This window comes from Geotrypetes seraphini, chromosome 16, assembly GCF_902459505.1.
Source record: "Geotrypetes seraphini chromosome 16, aGeoSer1.1, whole genome shotgun sequence".
NCBI lineage: Eukaryota > Metazoa > Chordata > Amphibia > Gymnophiona > Dermophiidae > Geotrypetes > Geotrypetes seraphini.
The window spans coordinates 45,822,070-45,849,208 of record NC_047099.1 but is presented as its reverse complement, the minus strand read 5'-3'; the positions used below and the strand labels follow the sequence as shown (position 1 = coordinate 45,849,208).

At 42.7% G+C, this 27,139-nt stretch overlaps 2 protein-coding genes across 2 annotated transcripts in view; one reads left to right on the top strand and one right to left on the bottom strand.

Annotated features, from left to right (window-relative positions):
• The first annotated feature begins 23 nt into the window (after positions 1–23).
• CRB3 (crumbs cell polarity complex component 3) lies at positions 24–7,014 on the top strand. The gene is made up of 3 exons (XM_033925458.1): positions 24–110; positions 5,511–5,560; positions 5,853–7,014. The coding sequence occupies exons 1-3, from the start codon at positions 101–103 to the stop codon at positions 6,054–6,056; spliced, it is 264 nt and encodes an 87-aa protein (XP_033781349.1). The 5' UTR covers positions 24–100; the 3' UTR covers positions 6,057–7,014.
• LOC117349814 (DENN domain-containing protein 1B-like) overlaps positions 1,465–27,139 on the bottom strand; it is a 61,144-nt gene continuing 35,469 nt past the window's right edge. The window contains exons 6-23 of the mRNA XM_033923409.1: positions 26,755–26,874; positions 26,340–26,409; positions 26,128–26,208; positions 23,922–23,975; positions 23,395–23,505; positions 21,888–21,988; positions 21,597–21,642; positions 20,624–20,725; positions 20,217–20,342; positions 20,024–20,125; positions 19,823–19,913; positions 19,008–19,048; positions 16,916–16,987; positions 14,914–14,970; positions 14,696–14,827; positions 12,859–12,926; positions 12,201–12,399; positions 1,465–12,106 (exon numbers count right to left, since the gene is read on the bottom strand). Of these exons, the coding sequence (XP_033779300.1) occupies positions 11,411–12,106; positions 12,201–12,399; positions 12,859–12,926; positions 14,696–14,827; positions 14,914–14,970; positions 16,916–16,987; positions 19,008–19,048; positions 19,823–19,913; positions 20,024–20,125; positions 20,217–20,342; positions 20,624–20,725; positions 21,597–21,642; positions 21,888–21,988; positions 23,395–23,505; positions 23,922–23,975; positions 26,128–26,208; positions 26,340–26,409; positions 26,755–26,874 (2,269 nt within the window). The 3' untranslated portion in view covers positions 1,465–11,410. The remainder of the gene's footprint in view (positions 12,107–12,200; positions 12,400–12,858; positions 12,927–14,695; positions 14,828–14,913; positions 14,971–16,915; positions 16,988–19,007; positions 19,049–19,822; positions 19,914–20,023; positions 20,126–20,216; positions 20,343–20,623; positions 20,726–21,596; positions 21,643–21,887; positions 21,989–23,394; positions 23,506–23,921; positions 23,976–26,127; positions 26,209–26,339; positions 26,410–26,754; positions 26,875–27,139) is intronic.

The window sequence follows — 27,139 nt, the reverse complement described above, 5'->3', positions numbered from 1 at the left end:
TGAAGGCATCGGAGGCCGCAATTAGTCACGTTGCAAAATCTGCCCAGTAGGAAAGGCTCAGGGCTAGAATCGGAGAAATTAAAGATAGAAACAGTGAACCATGACAAAAGGTAGGAAAAAAAAAAAGAACACCAATCAAGCTCATAATTGTCATGAAACTATAAGAATACCTAGAAACATGAGATCCCACCTGCCTATCATAGACAAACAACCTGTGAACCTCCTCCTCAGCAAATAAAAGGTTAGTCCAGCATACTTGTTGCATCTGGAGAGAAATGTTGTTTAATAAAACCCAAATAAAGGATCCGATAGACATTTTTGGTTGTTTAACTCCTATGTCATCCATTCCATATTTACAAGGTCCCAAACTGTTTCGTAACCATTCGGATCTTGAAGGAAGAGTCCCTCTACAAAATGTTTGTGTATGTGAGGAAGCAATATATTTTCCCCTGGTACAACACCCTTTAAAGAAAAAAGGGACATTTGTTCTTATATGAATTTGTCTCCAAAAAGGTTGTATTAGTGGCTATTTTGTATTAGTGACATCTTTATTTATTGCACCTTTTATTATTGGACAATTCCACTTGTGTTTATCATTCTATTTGCTGTGGATTTGTTTCCCCTGTGTTTTGTGGCTATTCCCACCACAGATTAATGAAAATACCTATCTGGCCACATTTTCTCCAGCCTACATCAGAATTCTGGAAACCCCAGATTTTGAGTTTTTGAGGAATGATGTCATGTCATATTAAGAATCATATCTCAGTAAAAAAGAAGACTACATCTGGCACTATGAAATGTTCTCTCCCAAATTCGGGTCTAAAATTGTTTTTGGGTGAGTGGTAGCTCAGAGGAAAGTGGGCCTACTTCATGTTACAGAGCTCCTGGGTTCAAATCTCCCACTTGCACCTGTTTAAAGATATAAACAGGATGGTGTCGGTCCAGAGGAAGACTACTAAAATGATCTACATCATAAAACATACGGGAACAGACTCCAAGATCTCAATATGTATATTTTGCAGGGAGAGGGGAGATATGATAGAGATGTTTAAATATCTGTTACATAAATGTGCAAGAGGTGAGTCTCTCTTATTTCTAATCTAAATCTTAGATTTATAGACCGAATCATCTCTTGAAAATAAGGGCTTGATTCAGTTTACACAGTTTAGATTAATAAAATAAATAATAAAAATAGAAAAAACCATAACCCATATGAAAACTAATTACCTAAGAAACGATGGAACAAAGTAGTTTTCAAAATTTTACGAAACATCTGAAGAGATAAGCAAGATCTAATCTGAATAGGTAATTCATTCCATATCACGGTCAATAGATGGGGAAAGAACAAGAGATTTTACTGGCTGAGGGAAAAGAGAGCTTATGCATGTGACCAGTTCTACTGCCAGATGATCTCAGGGTGTTTAAAGACAGAGAGATAAAAGGAAAGTCCAGAGTGAGAGGGAAGAAGTTAAAATAATAATTATTTTATTTTTCTATACCGCCACACCATATATAGTTCTAGGCGGTTCACATACAAAAAGAATTTATACAAACAGTAAATAAAATACAACTGAATTAAAAATATATTAAAATCAAGCTAAGAACAACCTAAAGAACAATGTACATTTTACCAATCAAAAATTCTAAAAACATCAATTAACAAATTTATTAAATAAGTCAGTTTTCAGCAGCTTCCTAAAAGACATATAGGAATGAGCCTGAGAAATGATGGTACATAACCATGGAGTGATAAGCTCAGAAGTAATCTAAGAAAATACTTTTTTACAGAGAGAGTGGTAGATACAAAGGCTATGTCTGAATTCAAGAAAACGTGGGATCTCTTAGGGAGAGGAGGAGGTGGTGGATATTGCGGATGGGCAGACTGGATGGGCCATTTAGCCTTTATCTGTTGTCATGTTTCTTTCTAAAAGACCCCAGATCCTTGGTCTCAAGAAAAGTAGATGACTTGTCTCAATCTGGTCAAAAATGTCTTTAGTTTAAGTTTAGCAAAAATAACCTCTTAGAAGGTAAAGGTTTTTTTTTGTTTGTTTGTTTTTAAACGCCATAAGATTAAGGCTCTTCATCTTGGAAAAGAGACGGCTGAGGGGAGATACGCTCAATGCTGGCATTAAGGTCTAGTACACGGGGCTGTGTAGCGCTCGCTATTCCACACGTTAAAGCCCTAGCGTACCTTCGTTGTTCCCAGTGAGGATTTATTTAGTTGTTTCCTCTTAAACAAGCACACCAGGAAAATACTTGAACTGCTGATTGGGAATGCCAGTTTATTTTCCTTTTTCCAGATATAATTAAGTGAATATTGTTTAATTTTAGGAAAAATATTTTTAGGAACAAATTTGGGTAGGTGAATGGAAAGAAATATAAGTTTGGGGAGAATCAGCATCCTGACAATGTTTGATCTACCCAGCCATAAAAGAGCCATATTCTAAATAATGAACTAAGATTGGTAATGACAGTAATAGCATATTGTTTATGCTCTTAAAAATGTGCTTGGTAGCATGATTGCTTGGGGGGGGGGGGGGGGTACTTGATATCACTACCTTTATCAACAGTCCTGAAGGGGTTCACTGGGAAAACTCTACCCAATACCACCAGATCCAGAGGAGGCCACTTCCTCTCATCAATCCCAGGGAAGGGGGGAAGATGATATATCAATGAATTTGATTAGAATCTGAACACAATTGTGAAATTTGAGTGAAAAACTCAGTTACAGTCTTCAAAATATGATTCTCAAATGAAAAGAGATCCCCATCATGGAGAACCTCTTCATACAGCTGGAAAGGGCAGTTACTTCATAGGCCAACCCCGCCCCCAACCTATAATTACAACTTTGTGTGATATTTATCTAGTGTCAACTTGCAGTGTACAAATAGCAGGAAGGGGGAAGAGGGCCCTAAGCCATAGCATCAGTTTGGGGAGAGGGAATGGGAGGAGAGTTCCTGGATATCACCAATACTGGGAAAGGAGAGATGCTTTTATGCCTCCTTACTTATACTTATATTGTTAATTACCGCCACAATCCCACTTGGTAACTCTTCACTATTGTATACCGTCTTGAACTGAACAGGTATGACGGGATATAAATAAAGCTTGATTATTATGTGGCATGACCCTCTCAGGGGCTGAGGTGTTACTCTTCCCTATATGGTATCAGAGGTAAAATTTTACAGTTGAGATAGCAAATGGATAAAGTAGAACGCTTGCTGTGTTGGTCTGATTAAGCTCTTGATGGTCAGAACCTTTTCCTCGGGTCAAGGCAATAGAAGCAAAAGCTGGGAGTGTCAGGATATGTAATTGAAACAAAAGCGTGCTTTCTGGCTACTTGTCCTTGGCTCCCACTAGTTGTCTGCCTTTTTTGTTGTTCGTTCATTTGCGAACCGCTCTGTTGCACTCCTGCAAGGCAGCAGTAAATTAAATTGAATAAAACATTCCAGTGACAGCCTTGCGGGGAGAGATGGGTGGTGATCAGAAAGTGACACAGCAGTATAATTCTTACAGGTGTTAGTGAAGGTCACACCAGCTGCTAATCTGGATCCAAGTTGTTTCCTGTGGAATGTTTCCCATGACTGGCAGTGAATCGTAAGCTTGTTGGGACACAGTGGGTGTTTGGACCCCCCCTATCGCTGGACATTCCTTGTGGTTTTTCTACTCCTACTCCTGCTGTGACCTCAACTGGGCCAAGGTAGGGTAGGATCACATATGCTTCTGGGGATAGGGAGGGCCTTGATGTTGCAATCAAAACCAAGAACACACCAGAACTCTTGTTTTGTATTTCGCTGTTGCATGCTGTAAGATCTTTTTTTGTAGAGGTTATAAGCTTCATTCTAGAGTGCTGCTTCCTCTCACCCAGAGACTGCAGAGGTTTCTTCAGGCCCTTAGTATGTCTTTGGCACAGGGGGAAGAAGAAGGCCTCTTTGTAAAGTGTAGCTCGCTTTTTTTTCATTCTCTGCTTTCTTGTTTCCAACTTCCTGCTCTTCATATAATATCTGTACTTGTGGGGTGTTTGACATCAGAAATGAAAGTAAATATCCTTCAGTGAGAATAGAAGGCCTCTGGACTCCCTCACCTAGTAGCCCACATTGTCCAGCGGTCATCCTGTTAGCCCTGGTTCAGGAGAGATCACAGTAGATGTCTGTGTGTTCCCCTAATAACTTTTGATTGGTTAGACCTAATTATACCAAACTTTTGTTGGGATGTACATCCTGAGAGGGTTTCAGACTTTTTAATGAGTAATTCAGGAGGAGGACCTGCAAAGTTGGCACCTTTTTGAAAACAAATGGCTTGGGGGTTTGAGCCAAGATGTTTGAGAAAGTATAGTCAATGGGCTAGATTCACTAAGCAAACCGATCGTGTACCAATCGGTTTGCGACCCCTTTGTGACTCGATTTCCCTACGACCTGATTCACTAACCTGTGTAGTGATCCCATCCCAATCCGTGCATGCAAATGAAGGGAATCGGCATGCAAAGCAGGAACAATGCGATTCACAACACTTTTTTCCTGACACACTGACTGGCCGATCAAGAACAAGCGACTGGTGAGGACCAGTCGCTTGTGTAAAAAACTGCTCTCTGCCCCGATTCTCTTTGGTGAGGCTCCACTCAAAAAAACCTGCCCACCCACCTTCTCCCCACGCGCGAAGGAATATGACAAGAGGAATGCCAACTCCCTCCTGCCATCGCAAACTCGGCCGGGCCCATCCCCTCCCCGTACCTTTAAAAATGTTGGGAGCAGGAGGGGTGCCCAGTCCCTCCTGCTCCTTAGGCCTCCAGTTATCTTTGGGAGCAGGAGAAAGTGCAAAGTGCTCCTGCTGCTCTGCTGGCTGTGATGCAATACCTGCATTAGGCCATGCCATGGTGCATCATGTGATTGGCTGAGGCGCCCGAGGCACCTCAACCAATCAGGGACTTCCTTAGGGAGGAGTCTAAGGAAGTCCCTGATTGGCCACTGTCAGGGCTCTAACGATCCGTGCCTCCGATTGCCTCCATTTGCATGAAGATGGCTGGTGAATCGTTCAGCCTGCCTCCAATAGGACACGGATCAGAAGGTTAGTGAATCTAGCCTCTTGTTTTTTGTCTAGGACATGAGAGAGGTGCGGAACATAGGTAGACGCTTCCTGTTGTGTTTTTGCTCATGTGTTAGGCTGTTCCACCCTTGTTTAATGTAGAGGTTGTGGAGGTAATCATTATTAAGTGAGTCAGAATAAGCAGAGCAAAGCTGGATTTATGTGCAGGCGGCAGACAGCAGCACCTCAGCGCTTTAGCTCTCTCTCGTTTAAGATGTCTGGGTGGGAACAAAGATTTGGCCCTATTTACCTTGGGCAGCAGAGAATGAAAAGTAGTTCACACTTCAATTTAGCTGCCGTTAACTGTTTCTCAGAGTAAAGTCTAGGCCATTGGGGGGGGGGAAGGGATACGTTAGCTGTTGACAGATGATCAGTTGCTGCATCCAGTTAACTTTTTTTGTGTTTTTCTTTTTCAACTCCCAAACTAGGTATGACTATACCAAACAATACAACTACTGCCCCCCCTTCTGGTCTGACGGTAAGTGTGAGTGTCTGGGTGATTGCTGCACTGATTTATGTATTTTGGATTGACTACACGATGCAGAACAGAGAGGTTTAAAGACTAATTAAAAAGAGCAGAAAATAATTCCAGTGATTAAGAGGGAAGATTCAGAATGTAGACAGACTTTCCACAAGAGGCTTATAAGGATTTGTCCTCTTGTCAACGGCTTGTGCAAAGTGCCAGTGATCATCTATGCTGTGCACTGGCCACAGAATGTTTAAAATGTCTGAGAGCCTGTGTATGACGGGTGCTGCTCTGCTCTCTGCAGGAACCCCAGCGTCTGGCAGCTATCATTGTACCATGCGTTCTTGGAGGAATCCTGCTGATTGGCATTCTCATCTTTGTTATCATGAAGGTGCGGGAGAAGCGCCAGACAGAGGGAACCTACCAACCTAGCAGTGAGGAACAGGCAGGTTCTCGCATGGAGACTAATAGTACATTGAAACTGCCTCCTGAAGAAAGACTGATTTAAGCAGGGGAGGGGCCCTGTTGCTGCTGTAGATGTTGGTCATGGATACTGGATGGGACAGAAATGTGTTTTGCCTGGGCTTGCTGTGGAGCTAGGCTGATTTCACTACCCTGCCAACAGCAGCAACCGGTCCTTCTGAGAAGTTTCAAGAAATCTATTCAGTGATCCAAAGGGAGTATTGAGCACATTTCTCCTTCCTGTTCACAACTCCAGAGCAGCTTCAGGACATACTTCTTTCTGCTGAGTGTGAGAAGGGTGTACCTGGCATACACCATAGTGACTCTGTTCTCTTTACCAGACAGTATGCTACTTGTCCATGTGCTGAAAGTGTTGATTTTGCGATATGGAAGTTCTTAGCTCACCTGGGGCGGAGTCTAGCCTATCAGAATAATCACGTTTTAAGCAGTAACCTTATCAGCAATGAGAGTGTTGCAGACAAAAATTGAGGTTGCTTTAAATTGACTTGCAGCTCCAAAGGGAGGATGGAGGCTTTGTGCATCGCTCTCTAATCAGTTCCCTGTCCTGTGATGGAGCACCCGCTACCCCTTGTCTTTTCCCTCTGTCCAGAAGTTTAGGGATCAGTAGCTTAGCAGATGGACACTGTTTGAGTATCGCAGACCAGCCTGAACTGTGCCAGCTGCAGAGATATTGACACTTGTGGCAGATGCTGGCAGAATCAGAGGTTGTATGGCACCTTTTCATTCATGACTTGAGGGGCCTTCAAACATTGACCCAGATGACATGTCCCCTGGCCCCCTTGTCCCCTGAAGAGCAGTAGGCGGAGGCTTTCTGGCTGAACTAGCAACACTGGCTTTTCCCAGGCTGGTTCCTGCTTGTTGTTCTTTTTTTTAAATAAACATGAAATGACAACAATTAAAAAAATATATTTTCTTTTGCTTTTAAAACATGTAAAAGCTGATTTTTAAACATTGTGATAACGAATAAAACTGTTTAAAAGATATATCTCTCTGTTTTCCCAGGAGTCCTACAGCAGTTCCAACTGTGAGGAAATAATATTTTTGTGAAAAGCAGCTTTACTGGCGAGCAAAAACTGAGCCTTTCACTTAGCTGTATTGTATTAGACAGTACGTTTGGATTTTTTGTGGTTATAGTTCAAGTCCAGTTTTTCAGGTACAGGTACATCGCTGATTTTCTGGCAACCTCCTTTAGTCCGGACAAAATTATGAGTGGGAAATTCAAATTCCTGCACCCGCCAGACCGGTTTACTTGGTGGCCCACAGATGGCGTTGAATGTAGCTGGATCATTTACACGGTGATGTTACCTCAGTTTGGCTATGGCGTTCTGGTATCAAACTTAAACACCGGTCCATATCAATTCAAGAGAAAGTTGAACTGTTGGAAAAACTGGACTATGGTGTTTCACTGCTTAAGCTATGTGGCATCTATGGCATTGGTTCACCAAAGAAGCAAAAGGGAATTCGATAGAGAGAGTGATTGCAAGAACCAAATGAGCATTAGAAAAACTATGAAAGCAGGCTTTACTGTTAATAAGGATAAATCTGAGTTGCAGATGATGTCCAGCGGTTATCAGGGAGATTTCTGTTCCGTTGGGCTTTGAGGGCGATTAAATACTTGGGTATCCATATCTCCAATGACCTTTCTCAGCTCTATGCCTTGAATTATACTCCCATTGTTCAGCAGGTTCGGGGACTGGGTTGTGGCTGTCTTGGTGGGGGCGGATAGAGTTGTTCAAATGAATATTCTGCCCCGTTTATTGTTTCTACCAATCCCGGTTCCTACCTTAGTGCCTTATTTTTCAAGTTTATTTGGAAAGGGAAATCGCCTAGACTTTCCCGGCAGTGTATATGGTCGCCGAGCACTTCCTCATTTGTTTTGGTATTACCGGGCGGCGCAGCTGAGATATTTCTTGGATTGGGATATTGCTGAAGCGAAGAGTGTAGTGCAACTGGAGCAACAATTTGTGGGAACCCATGTTTTATGGTTTTGGCTTTGGTCTTCTTTATCGGAAAGGGTGCTTTTAGGGGGCTTGTAATCCTTTTCTGAGGCATCTATTGTGTTTATGGTGTGAAACGAGGAGGAGATGGGGAGCTGGGTTGGTACCTTCCCTTTTGGGGACGCTATGTGATGAACCTCTGTTCCCTGCAGGTAGGGAGAGCTCTGTCTTTTTGCGCTGGGGGAGTATTGGGCTTCAGACCTTTAGGGATGTTTTACATAAGGGGATCCTGGTATCTTTTGAGGCCTTTCAGACTAGTTGTGCCTTGCCCCAGGGAGATTTTTTGGCTTACTCACAGACCCGACATTTTATTCATCCTTAGAAAATTTGTGGATCAAACTTAGAAGTCTGCCTAAGCCCATTTCAGTTCTTTACCAATATTTTAGGGGCTCTGTTTCCTTCCATCCTCGATATAAAGAAGCATGGGAGCGGGATTTGGGATGTTCTTTTTCAGAGAGGGAATGGACTCAACTTTGCATAGAAGTGGGCAAGGCCTCCTCTTGTGTTCTTATCCAGGAAAATGCTTATAAGGTGTTTACTAGGTGGTATTATATACCAGCTAGGTTGCATAAAATGTATCCTGGGACTTCTGCAATGTGCTGGAGGTGTGGGGTGGCTTTGGGAACCTTTCTTCATGTTTGGTGGGATTGTATTCCTTTGCAGATTTTTTGGAAACGGGTGGTTGGGTGTTTATCACAATTGTTACAATTAGTGATCCCTTTAGTACCAAGGGAATGTTTATTGGGCTTAACCAATGTGTGTGATTATTCTTGGCAAACTAAACTCTGCCGTTGGGGTATGGCAGCTGCTAAATGTTTAATTGCTAGTCACTGGAAGTGGACCGAGGCACCAGCTATCCTGGAATGGTCTCTGAAGTTTCACAATATGTGTGCAATGGAGCTTTCAATAGCTAAGCGACATGGGCATTATTTTTCATCTGTTCGAACCTGGACTGTAATTATGGACAAGGTGGATACTTTGGTTTAATTTACGGGGGGGTGCAGGGGAATCGGGGGGATTGATTGTTTGGGGATGACTTCCTGAAGGAACAACAGGGGGTTGTCCACATGGGTTGTTTCAGTTTACTGAGGTGGGGTGGGGGGTGTGGAGTTTCATTAAAGGGGATATCCATTTCTTTGTATTGTAATTTGTTATTGCTCTTTTGTGACTTTTGCCTGAGATATTATTCTGTTTTGCTACAGAATCTGGAGTTTGATTGTGAGCTGATATCCACAATTTTGCTTGTACAACTTTTCTAATTTCAAAATTCTAATAAAATATTTTAAATTTAAAAAAAAAGAAAAGAAAAACAATGAAAGATGGTATGAGTAGCGAGCATGATCGAGGGATGATGGAATGGTTTTGACAGCGTTGGAGTGACAGAGTGGAATTGTCACGTAGTTTGATAATAGAGTATACTATAACCAGGAAAATGCTGAAGACTCATTTCTTCTCTCGAAAAGCATAGACGTTCTACCCTTAATCTATATCTTATTGTTCAAGATCACCGATTATAAATCTTATTGTAAACTGCATTGAATCCTTGTCGAAGCTTGCGGTATAGAAGAAAGTGTATGGTATGGTATGTTTCATAAAGAAATTAGAACATGAGTGTGATTATAGTGAAGGATGGCTTCAAAGATTCAAGAAGCATCATGGAATTTCCTTCCACGAAGTGTGTGGAGAAAAACAGTCTGCAAACCAAGGAGCTACAGCGTATGTAGATGAATTTGCCAAGCTCATAGCTGACGAGCAGCTCAGTCCTGAGCAGGTCAATAATGCAGATGAAATTGCATTATATTGGTGATGCACACCTAGGAAAACATTAACAGTGGAAGATGAAGCGCCCACAGGATTCAATCAGTCTTAAGAACAGGCTTATCAAACGCAGCAGGTAAAACCGCCGGTGATGGGAAAAAGTAAATGCCTCAGGGCCTTGAAATGTATTAAATTAAACTAAAACTTAATTTTATAATCCAATTTGTAGCTCGACTCGATTAACATAAAGAAAAGGAAAATAGACAAGAAAAGAACTAAAGCAGGAGAGGTAGTAGTAGTTAATTTCCAAAGTGCTTGGTGAACAGAATTGTCTTCAAAGCGTTCCTGAATGATTAGAATGGGCCTAAGCTTCTTAACGAAAGCAGCAAGTTATTCCAGAGCTCTGTCAATTTGAAGGAGAAAGAATGATGAAATTGCAAATAACAATGGTTTGGAAAGATTTTTTGTGCCATTTGTAAGACTGCCAGGAGACTGCAGAATCCTTCTTCTGGGCAACTCTTCAGCCCACCCCAAAGCTGAGCTCCTGTATAAGAAAAACATTTACACTGTCTATTTACCATTCAACTGTACATCACTTATTTAACCCCAAGACCAAGGAATACTGGGCTCGCTAAAGGCTAAGTATCGCTCACTTTTCATGAAATGAATGTTAGATAGAGTGAATGCTGGCAAGTCTGGACTTAACATGAAGGATGTCCTTTGGTTCATTGCTAGAGGATGAGAGAAGGTGGAAGTATCTGCACTTAAGAAAGCCTTTATCAAAGGAGAAAGAAGTTGTACGTGAGTTGCTTGAGTATGCAGAGAATGTTACAGGTATATAGCAAATCATCTTCATGAAGAAAGTCTGGCCAAGTGGATGAATGCCAATGAAGAAACACCTGTTGTGCGTCATGTTGAAAATATAGGAAGTGATGAGGATGAAACAGTTGTAGCTGAAAGACTTTCCTATGACAAATTAATTGAGTTGGGGGCTGGAGAAACCGACCACCTTTACGGAACAAGAACTAATGAATTTGCACACGAAACAACTGTGCTTGGATGAAATGTTTACAAAGATTCACACCAGCAGCAGAAATCAGACAGCTCTCAACTCCCAGACAGTTGTGATTCGCTTTAGTTCCCGTAAAATTCTAAAATCTTGTTTAATCTGTTTCACTTATACACAGGAGGTGTTTATCAGTGGGTTTGAGTGTGAGCACTGTTGATCCAGCAAGACTTTGCAACTCGGGGTGCCAGAAAATCGGTGGTGTACCTGTCTTTATTTCCTTGTCCCCAGCGGGCTTACAGTCTAAATCTATACCTGAGGAGTGAGTGACTTGCTCGCGAGGAATATTAGCAGGATGTGACCCTGGTTTATATCTGCTTTGCATCTGCTGCTCCAACAGCTGAATTATTTGTCTCTGCTTTTGCCTCACTTTGCATATGTAGGGCCTGAATCTCTAAACTCTGGAGAAGGACCTTTCTTTCAGTGAGTGCAGGATAAGATAACAACACATTTCTATAGTGAGATACTGTGCTTTTCCACTCAGTACATTACAGAGACTTATACAAAGCAGTTTTCCCATAGACACGGAATGGGAAAAAATTCAGTAAATCAGATACCTTAGGCCTCAAAGCGCTTTTTCAGCTCTGCTACCTTTGGGAGACTGGGGATATCAGGTTCCAGATGAAGGCCTTTCAACAAGGGACTTGTGGGTATAGGTGCAGTTTGGGGAATGGCCCCCACTGTTTTTGTAAGTGAGAAAGTTTTAGTCTCAGGAGAGGTATAAAGTTTGTTTTGAATAGGTCTTTCAGTTTGCTGTTCCCCTCTAGCCTGGAAAAGTGCTAGTGCTGACCGGACACTGGAGCCTCTACTTTCACCTTCGGCCTGTGCATGTTGGTCATTGGGATATCCAGTGTGTCGCTGAGCTGATGCTGGGAGGGCTTCTAGGCCACAGCCTTTTCTTTTAGCTTCCCTCCAACTGGGCTTCTCTGCTGCTTCAGTTGCGCCTAGGACTTGCTCACATTCTGTCTCGCTGTTCCCCAGGACTAATACTGTTTCTGGTGTTGCCATCTCTTCTTCCCAAGTAATCCCCTGGTCCCATGTTTCGCTCCTTTCCAGATCCTTAGCAGCAACACTCAGGGACACGTCGGGTACCACAGGATCCGCCTCTTCTGAGATAGATATTTCCTCAGAAGATGGCATGGTGTATTCAAGAGAATCTTCTTCCAGACACCAGTGCTTTCTCCCATAGGACTCGGAATCCCTTTCAGACTCGTAGCTCAGGTTTTCATTGCTTGGTGTATCTAGGGACTTTGCCTGAAATGATAATGACAATAATAGCAATTCTACATAAAAGATGCAACAACTGAGGCACTATCTCATCAAAAACAAAGGGGGGAAGTTGACTCACCCTGGTCATATAGCTGTCCTCCTCCAGATTGAAGAAGTCGAGGCTGCGTGTTCCATACAAGACCCTTTCCCCAGACACCTGTGTACTGAGTGTATCAAAAATCTCTCCCAGAAGATCCAGCTCCTCTTGCTCCAAGAAATTCTCTTCAAGCTCTTGATCTAAGTCGCTAGCTGTCATAGATATTTCCTGCTCATCCTCTCTGCCAACAGAGGTATAACAATCAGGGCACATGACTTGGAACCAGGCACAGTAAAGTGTGGCAATACACACATGTCCATTACAACAGCAGTGTCCAAAAGCCTTTCCCGTCCACCATAATTTGGACAAATGATGGTCTGCATAAGAGTGTGGCGGCTTATTTATGTGTGGTTTCTGTCTCAGACTGTAGTTATAGGAGGGTGGTGTAGATGTAGAGGAGGGTGTGATTACTGTGCATCCGTGTCAGACTGTAGATACGGGAGAGGAGGAACACTATCTGTGGGGGTATGAGAGGGTGTGAATTACTGTATGTCAGGCTGAAGGAACAGAGTATCTGTGGATAGGATTTGCTGTCTTAGACTGTAAATAGGAGCAGCTTCACCTTGGACAAGACTTTTAGGTACAGGAGAGTTGGACAGAGGCTATAGAGGGTTTTGGGGTTTTTTTGGTTGTTCCTTACCTTTGTGCTTGCAAAGCAGAACTGTTCTGAGTTTCTTGATACTTTTTGTTTGGCCTCTTGGGACGAGACTGACAGTAAAAGAAAGTGAGAAAAGTTTAAGGTCTTTTTCACATATTTATTATGAGGATATGTACACAGAAGGTTTCAGAAATAATAACACATGTTACAGGATTAATAACGAGCTACAGAAAATTGAGACGGTTTTCGATAACATACATGCTTTAGTGAATCTAAGAGTAAACAGCTATATAGAGTCTGCATGGCTGTAGTAGATAAGAGTACAATATTGGCTGACAGATTCAGGTGCCCCGAGTTTTATTAAAAATTTGATTAAACGTTTATAGAATTTCTAAGCGATTTACATTAAGAATATTAAAATAGTAGTTTACAAAGAAAACATATAAACAATACTAATATTGATACTGATTTACAAGAAAGAAAGGGAAGAACTACAATTTTTAAAAGCAAAGAAACATTCACGGTAAACACATGATTTATTCATTAATTTTTTTGCCTGTTATTAAATAATTTCAACCGTTTCTGAACTTAATGCTAAAAGGCATCATTAAATAGAAATGTTTTAAGAGCAGTTTTAAATTTATCTAATTGTCTTTCTCCCCTTATGAAAGACGTTAGTCGATTCCAGATTTGTGGGGCTGTTATAGAAAAAATCTCTGTTCTTCTCGTATTTATGATTTTCAACGATGGAATTGTCAAAAGATTTTGTTCCGCTGATCTAAGGGCTCCTTTTAATAAGCTGCATTAGAATTTTTAGTGCACGCTAAACCCGTGCTACGCTGATAGAACTCATGCTGGCATTAGCGTCTAGTGCGCACGGCAATGCCCTAAGTGTTCGTGAAGGAGCATAGGGCAATAGCAGTCTGTCAAGGAAGATAGGTTGTTGTTTATGCCGAATTTGAAATGTCAAGAGTGCTAATTGGGTGGCATTGGTAGCCAATGGGCACTTTTTAGAAGGGGTGTGACATGATCAAACTTTTTTGAATTGGTAATAATTTTTATTGCTGTGTTCTGAATAATTTGTAAATGTCGTATTTCCTTTTGAGACAAGTTATTAGCATTACAATAATCCAATTTAAAAATAATCAGAGTGTATTATTAACACATTAAGGGATGTTGAGTCCAGTACTTTTGCTAGAGATCTTATCATTTTTAATTTAAAGAAGCGATTTTTAACGGTAGAGCTAATCTGATCATGATAGGTTAATTTGTAATCTAAAATGATCCCTAAGATTTTGACTGAACTAACAGGTTGAATAGTAGAATTATCAATTATAATTTTACTTTTTTGGGTAAGGCCATCCTTCCAAGGGATTAACATTGTTTTTGTTTTATTGAGATTGAGAGCCAGCATATTGTTTCTCAACCAACAACTAATTTGATCAAGTTTTGCATTCAAATCAAATGTCATTTGGGCTTTCGGTGTCTATTGGGTACAGAATTTGTATACGGAGAAAGTGAAGCAATCTCCTTACAGTCAGTTTCACTTAACATGGAGAGTTTGGTGCTTTGTTCGAATGCACCCTCTTGCTCTGACTTCTTACCTATGAGTACTATATATTATTTCTATAGCGCTGTCCTTATTAACACACAATAGGCAGTCCCTGCTCAGAAGAGCTTACAATCTAATTTAGACAGGACATTACAGGGTTGGGGAGATTATGGTAGAGGAAATGATACAGTGGGTCTAGGTATCTGACAGCAGTGAGTGGGAGTCAAAAGCTGAAAGCAGTTTCAAAAAAAGTGGGCCTTTAGCTTGGATTTGAACACTGCCAGGGACGGAGCACGATGTATTGATTCAGCCAGCCTGTTTGGTTACCTGTCCAAAGTGTTGTGTTATGGGCAGCCTACTCTGTAGACAGTCATGAGGTTGCTTGTGGAAACCTGGGCCAGTCATCTGGTCACATCTGAGAGAGCCGCCACGCTGCAGCTCCCGTGCTGTACACATGTCCTGGAGGCAGAGAGAGAGACATGAGAAGTGGCAGAAGCCAGCCCTAAAAACAATGAAGCAAGAATAACAGGGGGCCTGTCTCTCACCTTGTATTTAAAGCGATTCCTCATTTCCTTCAGACCTATCTTAGCCTGGCCCTTTGCCTGCCATGAAGAAAAGAAACACCGAAGTGTTGCATTAATTTCTGGGTGGATTTATATAAGCACTCACTCGTAGCCATATATGCTCTGTGGCTGCTAACTAAAGTGTTGAAGTCAACTCTGCTAGTATTGTCTTAATTTAAAAGGTATTTTAGTAAACTGAGTCACAATATATTTATGAATAAGTGAGTAATGTAAGTTGTGTTAAAATTTTTATTATTCCTGCGTTGGTCCTAGTAGCAGTATATAACAATAAAGTATATACCGAATATAAACCTATCCAAATAGATAACATTCCCCCCCCCCAAAAAAAAAAAAAAGGGAGGGAGGAATTAACAAGCATATAGACCAATGGTCTTATATATTAAGGACTTGACCAAAAGAGATCCCTTTCCCTGAGGTGTCCTGTCTGCTGGATTTATAGCCAGCCAGTCTGTCCCCCTTTCCCCCTCATGATCCAGGGGTGCGGGGAGCTGGAGCTGGAGCTACAGAGCCAGAGCTACCGATCCTTCCCTTTTCCGCAACGACTTGTCACTTCAGCAACTAGCCTGTCTACTTCCTGATCCCCCTGGAGGCCTACCTTAGGTCCTTGGTGATCCAGTGGTGAGGGGGGCAGGAGCAATCCTTTGACGCTCCTGCCTGGCAGTCTCCTTAGTAAACGAATGGCTACTGAGTCTCATGGCAGCCAATTTGTTTACTACAGAGACTGCGGGGCAGGAGTGTAGAAGGATCACTCCTGCCCCGACTCACCGCTGGACCAGCAGGGACCCTAAGGTGGGTCTGCGGGGGTCACAGGAGGGGAGGCAGGCTGGCTGGTTGGTTGCTGAGGTGAAAGTCACAGCAGGGAGGGATGAATAACCAGGGCAGTACTGGAGACCTGCGATGGGACTGGAATATAAACCAAGACCCCCATTTTTGGGCCATTTTTTGGCCCCAAAATCTTGGTTTATATTTGAGTATATTTGGTAACAGAAGGAATCTGTGTTTAATATTAGGATAACCCCTGAATCACCTCCCCTCCTTCTTCCCAAGGCACAATAACAGGTGTCTGCTTACAAATTAATAGAGGACTCTAACTATCTTTGCTGATGGCTGAGAATTTATGTGCAGTCTCTGTGTTCCAGAAGTGCTATGATTGTAAATTTAGAGGGAACAGTTTTGGGGGGGGAGGGGGGAGTCCTGCCATTGCAATTAGTAAATCATTTGGCATTTACTGTAAGACTGCTAATCAAGGGAGTTTTGATGACAGAACTTTTTATCTAGTCGGCTAAATTGTCTGGAGTTGGGAGGGAGTACCAATAAGTTTTTCATTTGAAAGGAAACTCCAGAATGAGGGCATAGGATGAAGTTAAGAGGTGACAGACTCAGGAGTAATCTAAGGAAATAGTTTGTTACAGAAAGGGTGGTAGATGCATGGAATAGGTTCTCGCTAGAGGTGGTGGAAACAAAGACTGTCTGAATTCAAGAAAGCAATCGTAAAGCGCTATGATGTCACAAGGCAGCTATTAAGAGCCTTAGCCAATAGGAGAGGAGATAGTGGATGCTGCGGATGGGCCATTTGGCCTTTATCTGCCATCATCTTTAAGTACCATATTTATTTTGTTTGAATTTAGCTCATACCTTTTTCAGATGTTACATTTGGGTATATTAGGCCTTTATATAAGGTAACATCTATTTTCCATTAGGTTATTTGCTATAGTGCTTATAAAAATTTATTTTTCTGATCTGCCTCTGGCACTATAATGTACATGTGATACACCAAATTTTTCCAACATTTACATCTTTTTAATATCATGCAGTAAGTGGACAGACACAATGATGACCAAAACTGGTGCTGTTCAAGGAAACATTTTAGATTAGATTTGCTTTTCTTTTGGATTATAATATATACAGACCAGGTCTCATTCAATCAGAGAAAAATGGGGAGCAAAGCATTCATCTTTCTTACATATTTGTACATGTTCTTCACAGCCGGGTTTGCCTTGTTTTTCACTGTATGAATAAGAACATCACCTCCTTTCTAAAAAGAAGTGGAGGGAAAATGATTAACTATGGACTATCTCACAGAAATAGAACACTGGAAAGAGAGGCTGGAAGGAAGGTGGGTACAGGAAGACAGACGCTACAGTGAGAAGAGAGGCTGGAAGGATGGTGGGTACAGGAAGACAGACGCTACAGTGAGAAGAGAGGCTGGAAGGAAGGTGGGTACAGGAAGACAGATGCTACACTGGGAAGAGAGGCTGGAAGGAAAGTGGGTACAGGAGGACACACGCTACAGTGGGAAGAGAAGCTGGAAGAAAGATGAGTACAGGACAGACGCTACACTGGGAAGAGAGGCTGGAAGGAAGGTGGGTACAGGAGGACAGATGCTACAGTGGGAAGAGAGACAGATGTTACAATGGGAAGAGAGGCTGGAAGGAAGGTGGGTACAGGAGGACAGACGCTACAGTGGGAAGAGAGGCTGGAAGGATGGTGGGTACAGGAAGACAGACGCTACAGTGAGAAGAGAGGCTGGAAGGAAGGTGGGTACAGGAGGACAGATGCTACACTGGGAAGAGAGGCTGGAAGGAAAGTGGGTACAGGAGGACACGCTACAGTGGGAAGAGAAGCTGGAAGAAAGGGTACAGGAGGACAGATGCTACACTGGGAAGAGAGGCTGGAAGGAAGGTGGGTACAGGAGGACAGATGCTACAGTGGGAAGAGACTGGAAGGAAAGTGGTACAGGAGGACAGCCGCTAAGTGGGAAGAGAGGCTGGAAGGAAGGTGGGTACAGGAGGACAGATGTTACAATGGGAAGAGAGGCTGGAAGGAAGGTGGGTACAGGAGGACAGATGTTACAGTGGGAAGAGAAGCTGGAAGAAAGATGAGTACAGGACAGACGCTACACTGGGAAGAGAGGCTGGAAGGAAGGTGGGTACAGGAGGACAGATGCTACAGTGGGAAGAGAGACTGGAAGGAAAGTGGGTACAGGAGGACAGCCGCTATAGTGGGAAGAGAGGCTGGAAGGAAGGCGGGTACAGGAGGACAGATGTTACAATGGGAAGAGAGGCTGGAAGGAAGGTGGGTACAGGAGGACAGATGTTACAGTGGGAAGAGAAGCTGGAAGAAAGATGAGTACAGGACAGACGCTACACTGGGAAGAGAGGCTGGAAGGAAGGTGGGTACAGGAAGACAGATGCTACACTGGGAAGAGAGGCTGGAAGGAAAGTGGGTACAGGAGGACACACGCTACAGTGGGAAGAGAAGCTGGAAGAAAGATGAGTACAGGACAGACGCTACACTGGGAAGAGAGGCTGGAAGGAAGGTGGGTACAGGAGGACAGATGCTACAGTGGGAAGAGAGACTGGAAGGAAAGTGGGTACAGGAGGACAGCCGCTATAGTGGGAAGAGAGGCTGGAAGGAAGGCGGGTACAGGAGGACAGATGTTACAATGGGAAGAGAGGCTGGAAGGAAGGTGGGTACAGGAGGACAGATGTTACAGTGGGAAGAGAAGCTGGAAGAAAGATGAGTACAGGACAGACGCTACACTGGGAAGAGAGGCTGGAAGGAAAGTGGGTACAGGAGGACACACGCTACAGTGGGAAGAGAAGCTGGAAGAAAGATGAGTACAGGACAGACGCTACACTGGGAAGAGAGGCTGGAAGGAAGGTGGGTACAGGAGGACAGATGCTACAGTGGGAAGAGAGACTGGAAGGAAAGTGGGTACAGGAGGACAGCCGCTATAGTGGGAAGAGAGGCTGGAAGGAAGGCGGGTACAGGAGGACAGATGTTACAATGGGAAGAGAGGCTGGAAGGAAGGTGGGTACAGGAGGACAGATGTTACAGTGGGAAGAGAAGCTGGAAGAAAGATGAGTACAGGACAGACGCTACACTGGGAAGAGAGGCTGGAAGGAAGGTGGGTACAGGAGGACAGACGCTACAGTGGGCGGGGAGGCTGGAAGAGAGATCATTAGTGTGTAGTGAGACACTGGTTATGTGAGAAGGTAGCATGCAACATGTGGACTTTTCTTCACTATTCTAACAAGAATCAGGGGTTTTACCTTTAGACTGTCTAGCCAAATCTGATAAGACTTGGAACTTCCTGTATAAAAGAAGCAAAGACAGATGAGGAGCAAATAAATGGGAAAAAAAATAAAAATCTCGTGAGCTGTAGTTTGTACATGCCTTTTGCAGTCTTCTCTCAGGCAGTCTGTCTGTAATGAATCTGGAGGAGTTCCATTCATGGAGTTTTATATACTTACATCAGCTTGATGGGTGAGCAGTGGTGCTGTTCACTAGCACGAATCTGATTGGTTAGTGTATTCACTGAATGTCATATGCTTAGAGTGCTCTGATTGGCTAGCCTAGGTTCCGCTCACCAAGTTCCATTCAAGGAATTTCATACATTACATTACCCTTTTAAAGTCTTTCTATTACGTTTTGAAAATATAAACGTCATAATCGGAGAGAAACAATTTTCCCCAACAGTAGAAATGAATATATTAATTATCAAAATTTAAGCAATAATATCAGAGGTACTTCAATTTTACAGCAACTTCTGTATGCTGTCAAAGTTTCCCCAGTCCTGCTGTGCCCAGACTGGGCTCTAAAGGAGGGCATTATAAGAGAGCCCCCTCCTTGTAAAGACAAGAATGATTTATAAAGACACTTAGGTGCCTGTAATATATAGGTATTTTATAACTGACACCCAGACTTCGCCTGTATGTGGGTCATATAATAACATGCCTTCTTGGCATCACACGTTCTTTTCCATGCATAATAATATTGTGCATGAAATCTCCTGAAAAACATTTGCTCTCCAGAATAATATGAACTCAGTGATGTAATTATGGACTGGTTCAGTCCCTGCACTCACCTGCAGCCAGTCCACAGTTGTTAATTTCCTGTTCAAAGACGTCAGAAAATCCTACCCCACTGTTCAGTTTTTCCAGCCGGCCCTCAATAAACTGCAAAAAGGGGAGAAAAGCAGGAGAAATTGTCTTTGTCATGAAAGAAAAGTGCAAGATGTGACCTGAGAGGGGCATGGGCTGCATTGGATGTGGAGATATTTTTGTACCTGTTTGAACAGCTGCAGATGAACTGCGTTCTGCAAAAATCGCCTGATGCTGCTTGATTTGTGGTTGAGGAATGATTCTTCACAGAAAGAGATGGGCTCTTTCTGCCGAGAGGACAGACAGAAGCTGTTAAAAAGTTTCCTATGCAACCACTGCTGTTATTTTGGAAAGGGATGAGAAATGTCTCAAACATACCGGGATACAAATCAAGGCATCTCTGTAGCTTCCGAAAAGCAAAGCCTGGGCTCTGAGGAAGGCCCGCGCAATCCCATCACCTACAGTTGCAGATTGCTTTTTCAACTTAAGCCTCAGTAGTGAAACCTGCAGAAGAAGATTAATAATGTTGAGACTTCAGCGAGATGAGACCTTCCCTTGTTGGCACAGAACTCTTCTCCCATCCCCCATATTATATGATCTCAGCTCCCCTCCCCTCAGTACACAGACATACAAGACCTTCCCCAACTCCCATGCTGGCACAACCTACCATATATGGAATTTAATTTTGTCGTACCCCCACCAGCACACAGCTCTAATGTGCATAGCTATCGGGTTATCTACTATTTATTGACAGCTTGTATATCCAAGAGGGCGAAAGCACTTACTACATGACAGGGAAGGCTTTCCAAGTCCTGAAAGGGCGATTCCACAGTGTTGGTATCCACATTCAGTATGATGACATCTTCCAGAGCCTTGCTCCTGACCCTCTGTAGAGCAAACAGTGACATCACAACATCTTGTGTAACACAAACACCTGCGTATAAGGTCTATTTAACACAAACCACATGACACTTTTGCAGCATAAACATTGAAACACAGTCAACCAGAGAAATCCACACAGCACTCATATGTAATGTAATCACCCCCGTATTTGTACAACTCAACTTCCCCATGACACCTAACACTTGCTATAGAAGCACATACTGCAGTGTGCAGTATCTGTGTAATCTCAGGATCATGTGCTCGCAAGGCCAGAAAGCTCTTTAGAGATCATAAAGAGATTTTACATTGACTAGAAAAGCTCAATGGGCAACAGAAGGTCACTGACAGAACCAATGGAATATATGCAAAGTATGCGAGTGCTTTTGAGTGAACCTCAACGCAATTACCCAGGTCATCTCTCTTTGAAAATGAACATTAGAAGCAGCTGCAATTTAAACTCTCTGACTGGCACAACATTCTGCATTTTTTAGTAAATTATCAGATTGTATAGGGTGGCAGAGGATTAAGGACCACTCCAAAACTGCAGTACCATTGAATGGCTAGCAGGGATACCCAAGTCCCACCAGCCAAAAAAGATCCACTGCCTGACCCCCCCCTCCCCCTCCCCGGTAGCGCTTCAGAATCATTGCAACGCACTCGGCTACACCCTCTGAAGGGCAGTATAGGAAGTTGGATATTAAACATAGAGAGAAACAAAGTCCCTGGGCATGAAATGAATGCACTGGTTGCTGGAGGGAACAGGAGGAAATCGCTAAGCTCTTGTACTCCTCAAAATAATGAAACATAGGAGGAGAGGGGGCCAGTAAGAACTCCCCTTTCAACTTCAAACCTAGAAAATAATCAGAGAGTACTTACCTCCATAAGGCTAGTGTGGACACCAATAAGGTAAGGCATAGGAGCACTGCAAGCACAAGGAAAAATATAAGTCTCAGATGTGTTTGTGCGGGTGGAAGGGAAGAAGGTGTTGCAGAGACAGACAGCTGATGAGCTTAGAGAACAGATTGTGGCAAGAAGGAACCCGCAGCTGGTGAGGTTGGGGCAGTGGGGTAGGATGGAGTCCACAGCTTCCAGTGAGATGAATCACTGCAAGTTGTTGAACATTTCAGGAGACAGGAATGAAAAGGAAATGCGAGGAATGTTCCTTACCAGCAGTAGTCCAGTAGGTGTGGGGGCAGCATGGGGATGTATATGTGTTGCCAGTACATGGGGTAGAGAAGTGTGGTAGATGCATGAACACACGCTGTCAGCTGGAAGAAGAAAGTAGGCAAAATGATTCTATTGAAAGAACAAGTCCCAGATGCCTGTGTGTGACGAGTGGATTTGAGTTGGCTTGCATTTATCTGACCATTGGTAAGCCTCGGCATCAATCCATGTATATATGCACGTGTGCTTGTGTGTTACATGTGTATAAGAACTGCCATCTCCGGATCAGACCTTCGGTCCATCAAGTCCGGCAATCCGCACATGCGGAGGCCCAGCCAGGTGTACACCGTAATTTTAGTCACCCATATCCCTCTATGCCTCTCATAAGGAGATGTGCATCTAGTTTGCTTTTAAATCCTAGAACGGTGGATTCCACAATAACCTCCTCTGGGAGAGCATTCCAGGTGTCCACCATTCGTTGCGTGAAGCAGAACTTCCTGATATTTGTCCTGGACTTGTCCCCCCTTAGCTTCAGTCCATGTCCTCTTGCCGTGTCACATTGGACATTGTAAATAATTTTTTTCCTGCTCTATTTTTGAAAGTCTCAATCATATCCCCTCGCAGTCTCCTTTTCTCAAGGGAGAACAATCCCAGTCTCTTAAGTCATTCCTCATATTCCAAGTTCTCCATACCTTTTATTAACTTCGTTGCTCGTCTCTGCACCCTCTCCAGCAGTTTTCTATCCTTCTTTAGGTTGGGAGACCAAAGTTGGACACAGTATTCCAAGTGTGGTCTGACCGCCTCTTTTGCAGGTTTTTTTCCTTTTACGTATCTAAAGAAGGGTTTGAAATTTTTGGCCTCTTGCACTATTTTCTCCTCATAGTCCTTTTTGGCATCCCTCACCGCCTTGTGACATTTCTTCTGATCATCTTTGTGTTTGTTCCAAGCTTCGGTTGTTTTCGTGCGTTTCCATTTTTTAAAGGAGTCCTTCTTTTCTTTTATGGCTTCCTAGTAAGCCATGCTGGTTCTCCTTTGCCTTTAGTTTTCCTTTCTTTGGAAATCCGTGGAATGTAGAGATTTTGTGCTTCCGTGATAGTAGACCTGCCTGATCTACTGTTTTAACTTTGTCCATCTTTTTCTTCAGCCGTTGTTTCACTATGGCTCTCATGCTATCGTATCTTCCCTTTTTAAAGTTTACATGTTACTTCTATATCGGAGGAAGGCCCCGCCCTGACATTCTTCCCTTACATGTCTTCTATCTTATTATGACCTGTAGTTCCTCCCTCTCTCCTATTTTTGTTCTATTTTGTACATGTGATTTTATTTATTCATGATATTGGATCCCTATTTTAATTGTAAATCACTTAGAATTACCGATAAGCGTTCAATCAAATTTTAATAATAATCATAAAACTTGAGTTAGCATGTGTCTGTATGGATTCATGCATGTCACGTGTATATCGAGTTTGTGATTCAGTTCACACATGACTTTGGGATTGCAGTCTCTCACCGTGCTGAGCTTGCTGGAGGTTATCAGGATGCGTCTCTCGTACAACATACCGGCATAGAGCTGTAACATATTGTTCACATCCACAGCAACAACATACTCTGTTAGATTCCTCTGAGCAGAAAAAAGAGATATCCTAATTGTGAGATTCATACATCAAGTTTCAAAGCATTCATTTACCACCTTAAACATTCTGGTAGGAGTCTGCGCCTTCCCCCCTTTCTCTGCCTCTAGCCTCTCCCTAACCCCAATCACTTCCTAGCTTCCTCTCTCACTGCCCGCTCTCTCTCACACAGTCTCCTTGCTTGCTTCCTCTCTTCATAAGAAGAGCCATACTGGTTCAGACCAATGGCCCATCTAGTCCAGAATCCTGGTTTCACAGTGGCCAACCCAGGTCACAAGGACCTCTCTTGAGTTGCTTCTGTCTCCCTGTTTCTGAGGTTGGTGTTGCTGCTCACTTCCCCCTTTACCATGTGTCTGCTTCTTGCCTCTCTCTCTGTCCCGTACTGTAAGGCAGTCTTCATACTTACACTTTCTGGGATGGTAGGAAGGCTCCCACTGTCTGGTGCAATAAAATATGATAGCTGTTAAATGACAGGACATAAAGAGAGTCAGCCCTGCTATAGTGAGGTAGCTGTGCACACACATTATATTACACTAAGATATGCTTTTGTTAAAGGCAGAGGTTCCTCAATATCTATGATATTGCAAAGCAGGTCGTTAATGATGTGCATTGTCACACGTTCATTTCAGGGAAGAGTAGGGCCCAGGCTTGAGGACCCTTTCACTTGCCTAGTAGTCCTTTTTGGCAACTTTTGGACAACTAATAATAGTAATAATAATAATAGCTTTATTCCTTTGTGGTACCAGGTTTTGGGACTCTTTCAAGACATTTGGGGTTGGGGTTTGGGATGTGTGGGTGAACTGGTGGGGGGGGGGGTTGTTTTTCTGACATATAAAATGTGAGCTTGCTCTGTACTTTCTTGTACTTCTGTTTTTCTACTTATTGAGCTCAATAAAATACATTCTTCTTAGTGTACCTCTTCATCATTGGGTCTCTTTGGGCAGGGATACTTGCCCTGAGTTCCACAACCCCTCCCGGATGCTTTCCCTCAGTCTATCCTCAGAAAAGTATTAAATTGGTTCAAAGATTTTTTTGGCATTACGATCCTATCAAGTACATGTTGAGGGTAAATTCTCTTCTGCTTGGACTCCTGTCTTTGGAGTACCACAGGGTTCACCATTGTTCCCGATATTATTTAACATATATATGACTATGTTAAAATATCTGAATTTATCCTCCTCAGAATTGATTTTCACTTATGCAGACGACATTTTCATCTTATTTGAAGTTGATCCTTCATTAATAAACCTAACAGCAGATATTAATTCTTGTTTTTCAAGAATTCAAGATTGCGCTTTCTCTGTGTGTATGAAATTAAAAATCACTAAGACAAAACTCTTATGGTTTGGTCCTAAACTAGACCACCTGTCTTCTTCATTTTCGTTAAATTCTGTCGAAACTTTTAAAGATTGAATTTTCATCAAAAATTCTGGGTTTTCTTCTGGATTCTACTCTCTCTTTGTCAAATCAAATTAATAATATAACAAAAAAAATGTTTCTTCACTCTCCGAATGTTGAGAAGGGTTTGTCATCTTGTTCATCTGCATTTTGCTGTTTTGGTTCAGGCAATTATACTGGCTCACTTGGATTACATAAATTCTCTTTATATCTGCTTAAGTAAGTGTAACATGAAAAGGCTGCAACTTATTCAAAATTCGGCAAGGAAATATGATCATGTTACTCCTTTGCTGAAAGCCTTGCACTGGCTTCTGGTTTATTGGAGAATCCAATTCAAATGTGCCAGTATAACATTCAAAATTCTTTAGGGGATTTTTTCCTCATTGGTCTCTCATTCTCAACAGCCTCTATCCTCCAGGGATATTCATAAAGTTAAACTAGCCTTTCCTTCTATTAAGGGAATTAAAGCTTTAGGCAAGATCTGTCGATCTTTTGCTTTTGCAAAAATTTGGAATCATCTTCCTGCTGAAGTTAGACTTATTTCGGGAAACTTTAAAAACTTATCGATTTCAGAAATTTCTAATATAAATAAGGATTATAAATGATGATGCTAATATCCCACTTTTTTGTCCTATTATTTAATCTTTTGTAAACAAAATCAAGCCCCTTTGTTTGGATGAATCAGTATATAAGACCAAGGATTGGATTGGATTGGATTCTTCCTTTATCCCTCTCCAGACGTACAAACTTAATTTCCTGATGCTGCTTCATAGGGCTTATGAGGACCCCCTCCCCCCCCCAATTCTATAGCAGTGTATCTCCTAGTCCTATTGTAAGGATTTGGGGCCGGATTCTTAAATATTGTTGGTAAAATCCAATGGGTCACTGTAGCGGCCGTAAATCTAACGAGCCATTCTCACTGCGCATGCAAGTGAGGTTCACGGAGGGTCTCCAAATTTACATGAGATCAGTCGCAATCCTCACATGGCAGTCAGAGGCTGCTAGGATGCTCAGAAAGATCACAGTGAGCCGTTCTGATAATCAAACAGTAAAATACTGGACAAGAGTGAGGGGTAAAACCTGGGATAAGCACAGAGGGGAGAGGGAGTGAGGTTGAGAGATCAAGCCACAGATCAGATGACTATTGTGAGGGGAGAGCAGATCTGGTGACAGCTGATAGGAAGAGCTCACTTCTGTGAAATACTCGTACTTACAAAGTGCAGGCTCAAGCCACCATTTGTCTGAGGCACTGGATGCTGGTATAGAGACGTGAGCAGTTCCATCATGTCACTAAACTAAAAGGAAGCAAGATTAGTCTTAACTACATTTTCAACATCAGAAAGCATGATGGGTAGGAGACCTATTTCCATTAAGAGATAGAGAGTGTTTGTATGTGTGTTAGGGAGTTGGAACTGTAAACACTCACCTGTTCTTTTGCGAGATGGTCTGCAATATTGTTTAGGAGTTTGTAGAAAACTTCAAACCATGGCAAGTAACTGAAAGAAGAAGCATTGTATTTACACAACAAGAAGCAAAACATAAGCAAAGGACAGGCAAAGTAGCAATACCCACAACATACACAAAATGAGCGGGCAGAGTGCCATGCCTGAGAAATGTGGCTGCGAAAGCTGAGCTCAGTGCGGAAGATGAAGGAGAATTGCCATGTAGCTGTCAGTACCAGAGACCATTTGCAATTTAGCTGGAATGATCTCTGCAGGCCAGGAGATATGAGCAGAGACTGTAGTATATTCATTTTCAGGTTGTTGAGTCCTATCATCGAAAGGGTGTGAGAGCAGGGTGCCTGGTGCAGGGAAGAGCAGAGGAATAACACAGAAGCTCACCTGAGGATACATAGACACGACTTAAAGCCAACGGCCAGTCGGCAGAACCCAAAGCGCTGGTTCCCTTCCAGGTCTGTCAGTACAAATGTGAAATGCTGGACTACATTATTCTCTTTCACCCTGCAGTGAGAGAGGAGACATCAAAAAGTTGATGGCAACAGCCACAGCTGTTGAATGCCAATTACTACTCCCTGGACAAACTTAAGTACTGTACATAAGACTAGCCATACTGGGCCAGACTAATGGTCCATTGAGCCCAGTATCCCGTTTCCAATAGTACCTGGCAGAAACCTGGGAACATTTCATGCTACCAATTCCAGAGCAAGCACCCACTCTACTCACAGAGCTGGCATCTCTGTGGGTGCAATACCATTTCACTGACAGT